This window comes from Pygocentrus nattereri, chromosome 23, assembly GCF_015220715.1.
Source record: "Pygocentrus nattereri isolate fPygNat1 chromosome 23, fPygNat1.pri, whole genome shotgun sequence".
NCBI classification, from domain to species: Eukaryota; Metazoa; Chordata; class Actinopteri; order Characiformes; family Serrasalmidae; genus Pygocentrus; species Pygocentrus nattereri.
The window spans coordinates 8,404,125-8,419,208 of record NC_051233.1 but is presented as its reverse complement, the minus strand read 5'-3'; the positions used below and the strand labels follow the sequence as shown (position 1 = coordinate 8,419,208).

Genomic DNA, 15,084 nt, shown 5'->3' with positions numbered 1-15,084 from the left:
TCTCTGTATTTCTGTTAAAGACTAATTGGTTCCCAGGAACTGAATATCACTAGTTACCCTGGCAGTCAGTTTAGGTGTGTGTGTGTTTGTGTGTGTACAAACTGTCTGAGCCTACTGTGTAAACACAACTGTTAAAGTTAATTTAACTTTCCTGAGAAGCTTATATATACACTATATTTCCAAACGTATTCGTTCCACTGCCTTAAGATCCCATTCTTAATCCATACGGTTTAATATGATGTCGACCCACCCTTTGCAGCAATAACAGCTTCAACTCTTCTGGGAAGGCTTTCCACAAGGGTTAGGAGTGTGTGTTTGGGTATTTTTGACCGTTCTTCCAGAAGCACATTTGTGAGGTCAGACACTGATGTTGGATGAGAACGCCTGGCTCACAGTCTCTGTTCTAATTCATGCCAAAGATGTTGGGTTGGGTTGAGGTCAGGACTCTGTGCAGACCAGTCAGGTTCTTCCACACCAACCTAGCTCATCCATGTCTGTATGGACCTTGCTTTCTGCACTGGGGCACAACAGGAAGGCGCCATCCCCAAACTGTTCCCACAAAGTTGGGAGCATGAAATTGTCCAAAATATCTTGGTCTGCTAAGCATTAAGAGTTCCTTTCACTGGAACTAAGGGGCCGAGCCCAACTCCTGAAAAACAACCCCACACCACAATCCCCCCTCCACTAAACTTTACACTTGGCACAATGCAGTCAGACAAGTACCGTTCTCCTGGCAACCACCAAAACCAGACAGATTGCCAGATGGAGAAGCGTGATTTGTCACTTTAGAGAACACGTCACCACTGCATTCGACGCTTTGCATTGCACTTGATGTACGGCTTGGATGCGGCTGCTCGGCCATGGAAACCCATTCCATGAAGCTCTCTGCACTGTTCTTGAGCTGACCTGAAGGCCACGTGAAATTTGGATGTCTCTGCATAAAGTTCCTGACCTCTGTGCACTATGTGCCTCAGCATCCGCTGACCCAACTCTGTCAATTTTCGCGGCCTGCCACTGTGGCTGAGTCGCTGTCGTTCCTGATCGCTTCCACTTTGTTATAATATCACTGACCATTGACTGGAATATTTAGTAGCAAGGAAATTTCACGACTGGACTTGTTGCACAGGTGGTGTCCTATCACTGTACCATGCTGGAATTCACTGAGCGCCTGAGAGTGACTGATTCATTCACTAATGTTTGAACTTTTTATGTGTGTGTGTGTGTGTGTATGGATGGATGGATGGATGGTGGGGGGAAAAAAAGTATTTAGTCAGTCACCAATTGTGCAAGTTCTCCCACTTAAAAAGATGAGAGGCCTGTAATTGACATCATAGGTACACCTAAACTATGAGAGACAAAATGAGGAAAAAAATTCAGAATATCACATTGTCTGATTTTTAAAGAATTTATTTGCAAATAATGGTGGAAAATAAGTATTTGGTCACCTACAAACAAGCAAGATTTCTGACTCTCACAGACCTGTAACTTCTTCTTTGAGAAGCTCTTCTGTCCTCCACTCATTACCTGTATTAATGGCACCTGTTTGACCTCGTTATCTGTATAAAAGACACCTGCCCACAACCTCAAACAGTCACACTCCAAACTCCACTATGGTGAAGACCAAAGAGCTGTCGAAGGACACCAGAAACAAGATTGTAGACCTGCACCAGGCTGGGAAGACTGAATCTGCAATAGGCAAGCAGCTTAGTGCAGACATGCCAAGTGTCCCGGAAGCTCTGGGAGTCTCCCGCATATTATACGATTATACATAGCGGCTCCCTGATGCCCACAAGCCAGGTAAAATGTCCTGGAATCTAGAACGAGCGGCCAAGAACGCACACAAACGCACACGTAGGCGACACAGACTTTTTTTTTTCCCGATCACGAAAAAACTTCCGGGAGACTTGGGATGTCTGTTAGTGTGAAGAAATCTACTGTGGGAGCAATAATCAGAAAATGGAAGACCTACGAGACAACTGCTAATCTCCCTCGATCAGGGGCTCCACGCAAGATCTCAGCCCGTGGGGTCAAAATGATCATAAGAACGGTGAGCGGAAATCCCAGAACCACACGGGGGGACCTAGTGAATGACCTGCAGAAAGCTGGGACCAACGTTACAAAGGCTAATGTCAGTAACACACTACGCCGCCAGGGATTCAGATCTTGCAGTGCCAGATGTGTCCCCCTGCTTAAGCCAGTACATATCTGGGTGCGTCTGAAGTTTGCTAGAGAGCATTTGGGAGTATTGGGAGAATGTCATATGGTCAGATGAAACCAAAGTAGAACTGTTTGGTACAAACACAACTCGTCATGGTTGGAGGAGAGTGAATGCTGACTTGCATCCAAAGATCACCATACCAACTGTGAAGCATGGGGGTGGCAACATCATGCTTTGGGGCTGTTTCTCTGCAAAGGGACCAGGACGACTGGTCCGTGTACATGAAAGAATGAATGGGGCCATGTATTATGAGATTTTGAGTGCAAACCTCCTTCCATCAGCAAGGGCATTGAAGATGAAACGTGGCTGGGTCTTTCAGTATGACAATGATCCCAAACACACTGCCAGGGCAACAAAGGAGTGGCTTCGTAAGAAGCATTTCAAGGTCCTGAAGTGGCCTAGCCAGTCTCGAGATCTCAACCCCATAGAAAACCTTTGGAGTCAGTGTTGCCTGCCGACAGCCCCAAAACATCACTGCTCTAGAGGAGATCTGCATGGAGGAATGAGCCAACATACCAACAACGGTGTGTGCCAACCTTGTAAAGACTTACAGAAAACGTTTGACCTCTGTCATTGCCAACAAAGGATATATAGCAAAGTATTGAGAAACTTTTGTTATTGACCAAATACTTATTTTCCACCATTATTTGCAAATAAATTCTTTAAAAATCAGACAATGTGATTTTCTGAATTTTTTCCTCATTTTGTCTCTCATAGTTGAGGTCTACCAATGTCAATTACAAGAATCTATCATCTTTTTAAGTGGGAGAACTTGCACAATTGGTGACTAAATATTTTTTTCCCCACTGTATGTATGTAATAATATATAGATATATACACAACCCCAATTCCAATGAAATTGGGACGTTGTATAAAACAAATAAAAACAGAATACGATGATTTGCAAATCCTTTTCAACCTATATTCAATTGAATACACTACAAAGACAAGATATTTAATGTTCAAACGGATAAACTTTATTGTTTTTTGCAAATATTCACTCATTTTGAATTTGATGCCTGCAACACATGCCAAAGAAGTTGGGACAGGGGCAACAGAAGACTGGGAAAGTTGAGGAATGCTCAAAAAGCACCTGTTTGGAACATTCCACAGGTGAACAGGTTAATTGGAAACAGGTGAGTGTCATGATTGGATATAAAGGGGGCATCCCTGAAAGGCTCAGTTGTTCACAAGCAAGGATGGGACGGGGTTCACCACTTTGTGAACAACTGCGTGAGCAAATAGTCCAACAGTTTAAGAACATTTCTCAACGTGCAAATGCAAGGAATTTAATCCAGTCATTGTGGTTCTGCATGAACAACAGAGGCCTCATTTCATCTTCATGGATGACAATGCTCAGGCTCATCAAGGTCACATCAATAGGGAACGGCTGCTGGAGACTGGGGCACCTCAAATGGAGTGACCTGCACTTTCTAAATCCCACTGACCTGAATCCCATAGAAAACCTATGAGATTAGCTGAGTCACTGTGTAGAGTCTCGTAAGTCTGTACCCCAGAACCTCAATGACCTGAGGGCCACCCTTCAAGAAGGGTGCCAGTATGTCAGTGTTGCCGTAGTGCCGAAAATGACCCACGAACCAAATAATACCTGTTGTGTGGGGGTTCGTTCTATTGATGAGCAGTAAAAGTCTAAATTATATATATATATATATATATATATATATATATATATATGTGTGTAACGGTGTACAATAGTCGTATTAATGTTTTGCTATGAAATTCCTGCTAAATGGGTTTGACACCACCCACTGGTTGGTCAGCACATTACAGTTTCTGTATATATATATATATATATATATATATATACACTGCTCAAAAAAATAAAGGGAACACTCAAATAACACATCCTAGATCTGAATGAATGAAATATTCTCATTGAATACTTTGTTCTGTACAAAGTTGAATGTGCTGACAACAAAATCACACAAAAATCATCAATGGAAATAAAATGTATTAACCAATGGAGGCCTGGATTTGGAGTCACACAAAATGAAAGTGGAAAAACACACGACAGGCTGATCCAACTTTGATGTAATGTCCTTAAAACAAGTCAAAATGAGGCTCAGTATTGTGTGTGACCTCCACGTGCCTGTATGACCTCCCTACAATGCCTGGGCAGCTCCTGATGAGGTGGCGGATGGTCTCCTGAGGGATCTCCTCCCAGACCTGGACTAAAGCATTCAGTGCAACATGGCGTTGGTGGATGGAGCGACACTTGATGTCCCAGATGTGCTCAATCAGATTCAGGTCTGGGGAATGGGCGGGCCAGTCCATAGCTTCAATGCCTTCATCTTGCAGGAACTGCTGACAACCTTCAGCCACATGAGGTCTAGCATTGTCCTGCATTAGGAGGAACCCAGGGCCAACCACACCAGCATATGGTCTCACAAGGGGTCTGAGGATCTCATCTCAGTACCTAATGGCAGTCAGGCTTCCTCTGTGCAGCCCTCCAAAGAAATGCCACCCCACACCGTTACTGACCCACTGCCAAACCGGTCATGCTGAAGGATGTTGCAGGCAGCAGATCGCTCTCCACGGCGTCTCCAGACTCTGTCATGTCTGTCACATGTGCTCAGTGTGAACCTGCTTTCATCTGTGAAGAGCACAGGGCACCAGTGGTGAATTTGCCAATCCTGGTGTTCTCTGGCAAATGCCAAGCATCCTGCACGGTGTTGGGCTGTGAGCACAACCCCCATCTGTGGACGTCAGGCCCTCATACCATCCTCATGGAGTCGGTTTCTAACCGTTTGTGCAGACACATGCACATTTGTGGCCTGTTGGAGGTCATGTTGCAGGGCTCTGGCAGTGCTCCTCCTGTTCCTCCTTGCACAAAGGCGGAGGTAGCGGTCCTGCTGCTGGGTTGTTGCCCTCCTACGGCCTCCTCCACGTCTCCTGGTGTACTGGCCTGTCTCCTGGTAGCACCTCCAGCTTCTTGACACTACGCTGACAGACACAACAAACCTTCTTGCCACAGCTCGCATTGATGTGCCATCCTGGACGAGCTGCACTACCTGAGCCACTTGTGTGGGTTGTAGAGTCTGTCTCATGCTACCACGAGTGTGAAAGCACCACCAACATTCAAAAGTGACCAAAAGTTTGATTTACTTGGAGTTATATTGTGTTGTTTAAGTGTTCCCTTTATTTTTTTGAGCAGTGTATATATTTAAATATATATTTCACAGTCATATGTTAATTTCTGCAAATAAACAGATGCTGTCTACTAAAATTTGAATCAAAATGTCATATTTACATTTGTTCCCTGTAGGGTATTTAAATTATTGTGATATTTGAAAATATCAATTATCGGCCCAAACCTAAAATTCTGTCTTTTTTTCTCACATTTATTTTTATTTTTCTCATTATCTGCCAGTACTGATTTGATTCCAATATGATTCTGCATCCCTTTTTCATAGCAGGGGCACAGCAGATGCTCCTCAAGATTAGGACTGTAAACCAGTGAGATCTTAACTCTGAGTGTGAATGCTTCATTTCTTCAGCTCTGGGTTCAGTGGTGGTGTGTGTTCATAGCTGCTGACGTACAGAGAAACCTCAAGAATTTTCTCCTTTACTGAAAGAGATCCCTGTTTCTCATCTGCCTCAATCTGGCCTCGGCCAGCCCCTGTCCAGCCCTTCTCCAGCAACTAACCTGAGCGACACGCAACACACAGTTTCCACCACTTCAAGGCTTTGCATTAAAAGGTTGGTCTTTTGATTTGTAATGAATGAATTCTGGTAAACTAGCTCATGCTGTCCATCTAAAAGTTATTGGTGTGTAGTACTAAAGCCTATAGGCATGTCTGAACTGGGGTTCACAGTTAGATTTTGTCAGCTTGTTGCTTAGCTTATCACTTATTTTCTGTCTAAATGCTGCTCAGCTTGTGTTGGTCTATTCTCAGCACTGTAAGTTTAATTCATATAAATGACTAGAGCTGTATGTAGTCCACAGCGCTGAGCTGAACCACACTGAGTCAGTGTCAATTTGTCCTGCTGCTACAATTATTAAGGTAGTGAGAACTGACCTTTTTAAATACTACAAATGACTAGTGCTCACATCAAAGACTAGGATTTTTGTGTCTGCAACACTTTCAATCTTCTATTATACACTTAGATTCTTCTATTAGACTTCCATTAGTATAGTATGGTAATATGTAATGTAGTGCAGCATAGTACCGTAGTATATGGTATACTAAAGTATACTATAGAATAAAATAGCGTAGTAGTATATGCTATAGTACAGTAGTAAGTGGCGTACTGTATACTATAGGATAGTATAGTAGAGTAGTATGTGCTATACTATGGAAATAGTATAGTAGTATGTGGTATACTGTGAAATAGTATAGTAGTATAGAAATAATATAGTAGTATGTGGCATACTGTAGAATAGTATAGTAGTATGCGCTATAGTATAGTAGTAAGTGGTATACTGTAGAATAGTATAGTATAGTACTTTGTGCTATAGTATAGTAGTAAGTGGTATACTGTAAAATAGAATAGTTTAGTAGTTTGTGCTATATAATAGTAGTAAGTGATATACTGTAGAATAGAATAGTATAGTAGTTTGTGTTATAGTATAGTAGTAAGTGCTATACTGTAGAATAGAATAGCATAGTATAGTAGGTTGTGCTATACTACAGTAGTAAATAGTATACTGTAGAATAGAATAGAATAGAATAGAATAGAATAGAATAGAATAGAATAGTATATCAGTTTGTGCTATAGTATAGTGGTAAGTGGTATACTGTAGAATAGTATAGTAGTATGTGGTATACTGTAGCATAGAATAGTATAGTATATTAATTTTTGCTATAGTATGGAAGTGTGTGGCATACTGTAGAATAGTATAGTAGTATGTGCTATAGTATAGTAAATGGTATACTGTAGAATAGCATAGTATAGTACTTTGTGCTATGGTATAGTAGTATGTGGCATACTGTAGAATAGTATAGTATTTTGTGCTATAGTAAAGTAGTAAGTGGTGCACTGTAGAATAGAATAGTATAGTATAGTAGTTTGTGCTATACTATAGTAGTAAGTGGCATACTGTAGAATAGTATAGTAGTATGTGCTGTAGTATAGTAGAAAGTTGTATACAATAGAATAGACAAGTATAGTAGTATGCACTATAGTACAGTGGTAAGTGGTTAACTGTAGAATAGAATAGTATAGTTTAGTAGTTTATGCTATACTATAGTAGTAAGTGGTATACTGTAGAATAGAAAAGTATAGTATAGTAGTTTGTGCTATAGTATAGTAGTAGGTGGTATACTGTAGAACAGTATAGTACAGTAGTGTGTGCTATACTGTAGAATAGAATAGTATAGTATAGTAGTTTGTGCTATAGTACAGTTGTAAGTGGTATACTGTAGAATAGAACAGTATAGTATAGTAGTTTGTGCTATAGTATTATAGTAAGTGGTGTACTATAGTATACTGTAGAATAGTATCGTATAGTAGTATGTGGTAAACTGTAGAATAGAATAGTATAATTTAGTAGTTTGTGCTATACTATAGTAGTAAGCGGTATACTGTAGAATAGAATAAAATAGTATAGTAGTTTGTGCTATAGTATAGTAGTAAGTTGTATACTGTAGAACAGAACAGTATAGTATAGTAGTTTGTGCTATACTGTAGAATAGAACAGTATAGTATAGTAGTTTGTGCTATAGTATTAAAGTAAGTGGTGTACTATAGTATACTGTAGAATAGTATAGTATAGTAGTATGTGGTACACTGTAGAATAGAATAGTATAATTTAGTAGTTTGTGCTATACTATAGTAGTAAGTGGTATACTGTAGAATAGAACAGAAAAGTATAGTATAGTAGTTTGTGCTATATTGATCTAGCAAGTGGTATACTGTAGAATAGAATAAAATAGTATAGTAGTTTGTGCTATAGTATAGTAGTAAGTTGTATACTGTAGAATAGAACAGTATAGTATAGTAGTTTGTGCTATACAGTAGAATAGAACAGTATAGTATAGTAGTTTGTGCTATAGTATTAAAGTAAGTGGTGTACTATAGTATACTGTAGAATAGTATAGTAGTATGTGGTATACTGTAGCATAGAATAGTATAGTATATTAATTTTTGCTATAGTATAGAAGTATGTGGCATACTGTAGAATAGTATAGTAGTATGTGCTATAGTATAGTAAATGGTACACTGTAGAATAGAATAGTATAATATAGTAGTTTGTGCTATACTATAGTAGTAAGTGGCATACTGTAGAATAGTATAGTAGTATGTGCTGTAGTATAGTAGAAAGTTGTATACAATAGAATAGAAAAGTATAGTAGTATGCACTATAGTACAGTGGTAAGTGGTTAACTGTAGAATAGAATAGTATAGTTTAGTAGTTTATGCTATACTATAGTAGTAAGTGGTATACTGTAGAATAGAAAAGTATAGTATAGTAGTTTGTGCTATAGTATAGTAGTAGGTGGTATACTGTAGAACAGTATAGTATAGTAGTGTGTGCTATACTGTAGAATAGAATAGTATAGTATAGTAGTTTGTGCTATAGTACAGTTGTAAGTGGTATACTGTAGAACAGAACAGTATAGTATAGTAGTTTGTGCTATACTGTAGAATAGAACAGTATAGTATAGTAGTTTGTGCTATAGTATTAAAGTAAGTGGTGTACTGTAGTATACTGTAGAATAGTATAGTATAGTAGTATGTGGTACACTGTAGAATAGAATAGTATAATTTAGTAGTTTGTGCTATACTATAGTAGTAAGTGGTATACTGTAGAATAGAACAGAAAAGTATAGTATAGTAGTTTGTGCTATATTAATCTAGCAAGTGGTATACTGTAGAATAGAATAAAATAGTATAGTAGTTTGTGCTATAGTATAGTAGTAAGTGGTATACTGTAGAATAGAACAGTATAGTATAGTAGTTTGTGCTATACTGTAGAATAGAATAGTATAGTATTTTGTGCTATACTGTAGAATAGAATAGTATAGTAGTTTGTGCTATACTGTAGAATAGAATAGTATAGTATAGTAGTTTGTGCTATACTGTAGAATAGAACAGTATAGTAGTATGTGATACACTGTAGAATAGAATAGTATAATTAAGTAGTTTGTGCTATACTATTATAAGGGGGAGCGAGGAGGCGGACGCACACGCTGAGATAAGCGAGATTTATTAGGGGCAAATCCAGGGTCGTGGTCAATACGGTCCAGGTTCATATAGCCGATGCGGACGGAACGGGAAACAGACATGACAAAAACCAGAGCAATCAGCAAACAGACATCAAACAAAGACCAGGTACAAAGATACAAAGATACAATGACTGGCAAACGCAAGGGGCAAACACAGGGCTTAAATACATGGAACAATGAGGGACAGGTGAAAACAATCAGGGGCGGAGTTACACAACCAAAACACGAGCACATGGACAGGACTGGGAGGGGCCAATCGTGACAACTATAGTAGCAAGTGGAATACTGTAGAATAGAATAGAATATTATAGTATAGTAGTTTGTGCTATAGTATAGTTGTAAGTGGTATACTGTAGAATAGAACAGTATACTCTAGTAGTTTGTGCTATAGTATAGTAGTAAGTGGTGTACTATAGTATACTGTAGAATAGTATAGTATAGTAATATGTGCCGTAGTGTAGTAGCCAAAGTCAAATCACTGAGATCACTACACACAGGTTTGCACTGGTTACAGCTTTCTTACTTATATTTATTCTTTCAACGCCCTTCATGAATGACATTTGACAGATACTACATACGGTTCCATTTGAATTATTTTTTGCCAAAAACATTTTAACGCTTTAATAAGTTGGTCGATGTAGGCAATGAGAATAGAAATTGTTTGTAACATTTTATGAATGCCAAAAAAACTTTTTCAAGTTCAGCAAAAAATTGTTTATCAATAACATAAATGTAGCAAAACCTATATTTATTCCAGGAAGAATAAAGTACTTAGGCATTAATTTCCCTCACGTGCCTCTTACAAAAAACTCATGCTGCGTGGTGGAGAGGTAGAGCTGCCCTGAGGAGGAGAGCAGAGCGCAAAGAAAAGCTGTTCTTATATGGAGAGAAGAGTAGAAACTCTACAGACTTCCTAAATGGAAAGAGCTCAGACAGCTCAGTATATTAGAGAAACAGCATCTTCCATGGAAAGGATGGGAGATAATAATAATAATAAAACACATTTAAAGAATAAAATACATTTTTCTTATGAGGTTATGGGGAAATCAAAGAAGCCAAAGATACACAGACAAATGTTAACTTGTAGATGTAAAGATGTTGAACACAACTTTTTAAATCCCATAAATCAAAGCTTTTACCTCAGTTTTTTAAAGCAAATGATATCATTAAAAGTCAGTTTGATGGACGTTGCCAAGCAGTAAAATTAGCTTTTTAAAAATGTGTTGTCGTTTTATTATTTGCAGTTTGCACAGTAAGTGGAAACATAACTAATATGGATTCTTCTAAATCTCCTCTTACAGTTACCTTTTCAGAAATGAGCATGATTTTTTTCTCTAATTGGCTTAGAATATATTCACATAGGATACTTTGGGTTCCACACATTTTTGCTTTAAATTCTGGGAGGTGTTATTCAAAGAAAATAGAATTATAACATCTGTTGCTTGTTCTTCCAGAACAAATATCTTTTTTTCTCTCTCTCTTTCTTGCATCAGATGAGAAGAATGATGCATATAGTGTTGCTCCTGGCTCTCCTGGGAGGTGAGTTAATTATGAGCTGCTATTTAAATGCACATAATCTATATAAATTTTATTTGACTAATGGTTTTAAAGTCCCTGTTTACTGTCTGATTGTTTCTTTATATAAATAAGAATCAAAGTGTAAAAATTACTCTGTGCTTATTGATCCTGTACGAATATGATATTGTGTAAGTTTTCTGAAGAGGCCGCTGAACTGCTTTGCATGGTTCATTTAGGGGTTTTCTCAGCTCCATTTGTTAATGAGGAGCAGGCCAAGAGGTTCATTCGTCCAAAGAGGCAGGAGGGCTACTGGGACCCCAACCACTCACAGAACATGTGGGGCTACACCATTCAGGAGCAGGTGATTAAATGACCATAGCCTACTCTCTCTCTTCCACTGCCCAGCACTTCGGTTTCATAGTTCAGGTATTGCTGCCCTGTGAGGTGACAATGTAAACAGGTAAACAGAGGATCTGAATTATTCAGTGTGCATGCGTCTTTAATTATACCAGTTTAACGGTCTGCTTTCTGCAACAGGCCAATGAATACTGGACTGCTTTGAGAACAGATGCTCAGTATTACATGGACATGGGCAACCTCATGTTTGACCGCTCTGTGGCTGAGTGAGTGACTGTTATGTGTTTATATCATACATACATTCTTCAGATTAGAGTATTTCATTATGTTTAAGCTCTCAAACTCATTTGCACTTGTCTTGTGTATAAGGGTCATTCTCAGTTTGGAGGGGAAACCATTTCGCAAAGGTTGTAGAGCTTACAAAGATGCTAAAAATATTAGACACAGCTCCAAAAGTCTGTATGTACATTTACTCAGTTGACGTAAGATTAAATACTACTTTTTTACTTTATGATTCTCTGATTTTTCTTTTTTTTTATCCTGTTTCCTAGACGCTCTACATACAGTATGTAAAACGACTCACAGCCAATTCCCAACATTTGAGAAACCATTTTTAAAATACATCAGTATTAAATATAATATCAATATAAATCAAGAGGGTTAACTTAGGAATTTGTGTAAAACAGATTCATGTTTCCTTTTTACATCATTAACGTTATTTTTTTTAACACATTTAAAATATGCATTTTATTTATAAATTCATTTGTCCTTGAGATTTTGATCACTGGTGTTATCAGGACTTATTTTACATTTTAACATGGTATTTTCAGCTCTATTACGCTGCTTCTTTGGGTCAAGGCTCATTAGAGAGGAAGCATCTCAAGGCATGAGAAGGTCCACACTTGCTAACTATATTTAATATATTAATAATTTTAAAAATCAGGCAGCACATAACTTCTCTGTGTCACTGATGTTATGTGTCAAAATAATGCCAAATATCATTTTTCTTACTGATTTTAAATACTTGCAGAAGGTCTCCTGACCATCAATGAGTCAGCCAATTTTCAAAATCCTCAGTTTTAACCAGAATGTTACTGCACTCACTGGTCTTACACCATATTCATACAACACCAGAGACTAAAATATGTTTGGAGTTAAGCTCTCCTTTTTTTGCATATATGATAATAGGAGATATTGGTATATATCTTTATATATTAGATATTATATAGATATTAATGGACATATTAAGATTATTAGTTTTGGGATGAAAGAAATGGATGGTTCTTTGCCTTTCCTAAAGAACCCTTGAAGAATGATCATTTTTAACTGTGTTCCTTAAAAAGCTAGCATCAATGTTAGCATTCGGTGGGACTAACAGAAGATCACCTAAACCCACATGACTCAGCTGCCCACATTACAGAACTTCACTCCGGGAACATGATCCCTGGTACAAAGCGAGATTTCTCACCCCTCTTTCATACTGGACATCTGTCTGAAGTTATCCAGGGAATGAGAAACGTTTGTTTGCGTAATAACCACCAGGTGAAGTGCTGTCAGTCTAATTTAAGGACTGGCATTAAAAAGCATTTCAAACCAGCAGAGCTGGAAGCCAGTGAGGTTACAGTCGATGTAGACAGTCACTAGAGATAAGAGGTAAAACTAGCTTCACCATATGTGCTGTTGTTTGTGCATATAGTTATGGAAACCCTTCAGTCTCAACCACTATACATACACACACACACACACACATACATATATATATGTTGCCTTCAGAACTGCCTTAATTCCTTGTGGCAGACTTTCAACAAGGTGTTGGAAACATTCCTCAGAGATTTTGGTTGGTTATTTGAGTTCCTGTTGCCTTTCTATCATCTGGAACCAGTCTGCCCATTCTCCTCTGACCTCTCACATCAACAAGGCATTTCTGTCCACACAACTGCAGCTCACTGGATATTTCCACTTTTTCGGACCGTTCTCTGTAAACCCTAGAGATGGTTGTGTGTGAAAATCCCAGTAGATCAGCAGTTTCTGAAATACTCAGACCAGCCCGTCTGGCATCAACAACCACGCCACGTTCAAAATCACTTAAATCCCCTTTCTTCCCTGTTCTGATGCTCGGTCTGCACTTCAGCAAGTTGTCTTGACCACCTCTACATGGCTAAATGCACTGAGTTATGGCCATGAGATTGGATAATTAGCTATTAGCACGTGTGTGCATGTGTGTCATAGTGGTTGACATTGGATGTTCAATTAACTCAATATTTTAATTTTGGTAAAATTTTGTATACTTTTTTATAACTTCTTTATTATTACATTTCTCATATTTTATTACAGTATGGGAAATTTAATAGCAAATATAAGAATGTATTACACAAGAATGTAATTATTTTCCAGAGTTGTATTACAGTCGGTTCCCATATCCCACTCTTATACCTCCAAATATTCTCCTATTTCATAAAGGTAACCAAATGGGTTGATGCCTGTGTAGCTGAACATAAGCTGAATATGAATAAATTATACCTATTTGTTGCTGTATGTGTGTCGGATAGAGAAAACAAATGCATTTTTGCAAACAATAGCATCATAAGTCTCATGGCATAAGATTCCCTGCAGTAAAATGTTCTGGATTTAGTGTTGACCATGTTATCTCAAAACAAGTGAGCACTCATTCACTTCAATATTATAAAACAGTACATCTGGATACATTATGTGCATTCATGTATCTGTAATATTGGGCTACTGATAATGTGAGAACATACTTCCTTTAGTTTCAGCATCACCACTGTGTTTCTTCATATTATTTCATACATTTTTGCTGTTTTGTGTTTTTTTCTTTGTTCAGTGAGAATAACAGGCTGTATATGGAGATGCTGAGGAATGCGAGGGCGCACCTTGATGCCCAGACAGCCAAACACTGATAGATCTAATCAGCCGACTCCGTGAATGATGCTGATTCATGACGGCCAGGCACCAACAATGCCATCTGACACCAGTGTCCAGTAGAGGTCAGCAGGAAGGGAACAGCACTGTGGGTGGACCTGCATTGTATTGGCTTGCTTTGTAGTGTAGATCTCTAGTGATGTTACACCTATATGGTAATGAATTAGCAACTCAAATAGTCCTACACACTTAAAAGTAATGGCTCTTCAAGAATGATTAAATGGTTGATTAAATGGTTCTTCGCATGGCAAAAGGTTCTTCAAATTGATGGAAAATGTACTGTAGATGGTTCTGTATAAAACCTTTTTGAAAAGGGTTCTTCTATTATTACAAGCTAGACATTGTAATAATAGCATACGATTTTTTGGTCATACATAGAACCATTTGACGGAAAGTTCTATAAAGAACCTTCTCCAGCACCTTCTCCATCCATCAGAAGAACCCTTTTATGGTTCATGGTTCTACACAGAACATTTTTGAAAAGGCCTCTATACAGCATCTAAAACGGTTCATAACAAAGGCAGAACCTTTTTTGGTGTTAATAGAACCATTTACAAGAAGGCTCTATACAGAACCATTTACAGAAAACTCTCCATCAATCTGAAAACCCTTTTATGATGCAAAGACCAATTTAATTATGCAAAGGGTTCTTTGACTGTTCATGATTGCACATAGAACCATTTTCTTTATCAAAGAATCCTTGAAGAACCATCATTTTTAAGACTGTACAACCTCAGTCATGTATGTAAAACATTTTAAAGAAAAAAATAATAAAAATACTTGTACTACATGTTTTTTATGTTTTGTGCAATTATTTATTTATTGATTGAAACGTTTTAAGTAGTAAACATGGCATTTTGT

At 38.1% G+C, this 15,084-nt stretch overlaps 1 protein-coding gene across 1 annotated transcript; it reads left to right on the top strand.

The window, feature by feature from the left end:
* The first annotated feature begins 5,850 nt into the window (after positions 1 to 5,850).
* LOC119262228 (uncharacterized protein C3orf85-like) lies at positions 5,851 to 14,464 on the top strand. Its single transcript, XM_037533308.1, has 5 exons — positions 5,851 to 5,938; positions 10,902 to 10,947; positions 11,163 to 11,287; positions 11,464 to 11,549; positions 14,126 to 14,464. Exons 2-5 carry the CDS (start codon positions 10,902 to 10,904, stop codon positions 14,199 to 14,201), a joined length of 333 nt encoding a protein of 110 aa, XP_037389205.1. The 5' UTR covers positions 5,851 to 5,938; the 3' UTR covers positions 14,202 to 14,464.
* Positions 14,465 to 15,084: the final 620 nt, after the last annotated feature.

What these genes read in the sequence shown, in the direction of transcription:
- LOC119262228 (XM_037533308.1), top strand. Translation starts at nt 10,902, where the DNA reads ATGAGAAGAATGATGCATATAGTGTTGCTCCTGGCTCTCCTGGGAG. An exon ending in GCTCCTGGCTCTCCTGGGAG is followed by an intron (nt 10,948 to 11,162) that starts GTGAGTTAATTA and finishes TGGTTCATTTAG; the next exon opens with GGGTTTTCTCAGCTCCATTT. An exon ending in TTTGACCGCTCTGTGGCTGA is followed by an intron (nt 11,550 to 14,125) that starts GTGAGTGACTGT and finishes TTCTTTGTTCAG; the next exon opens with TGAGAATAACAGGCTGTATA.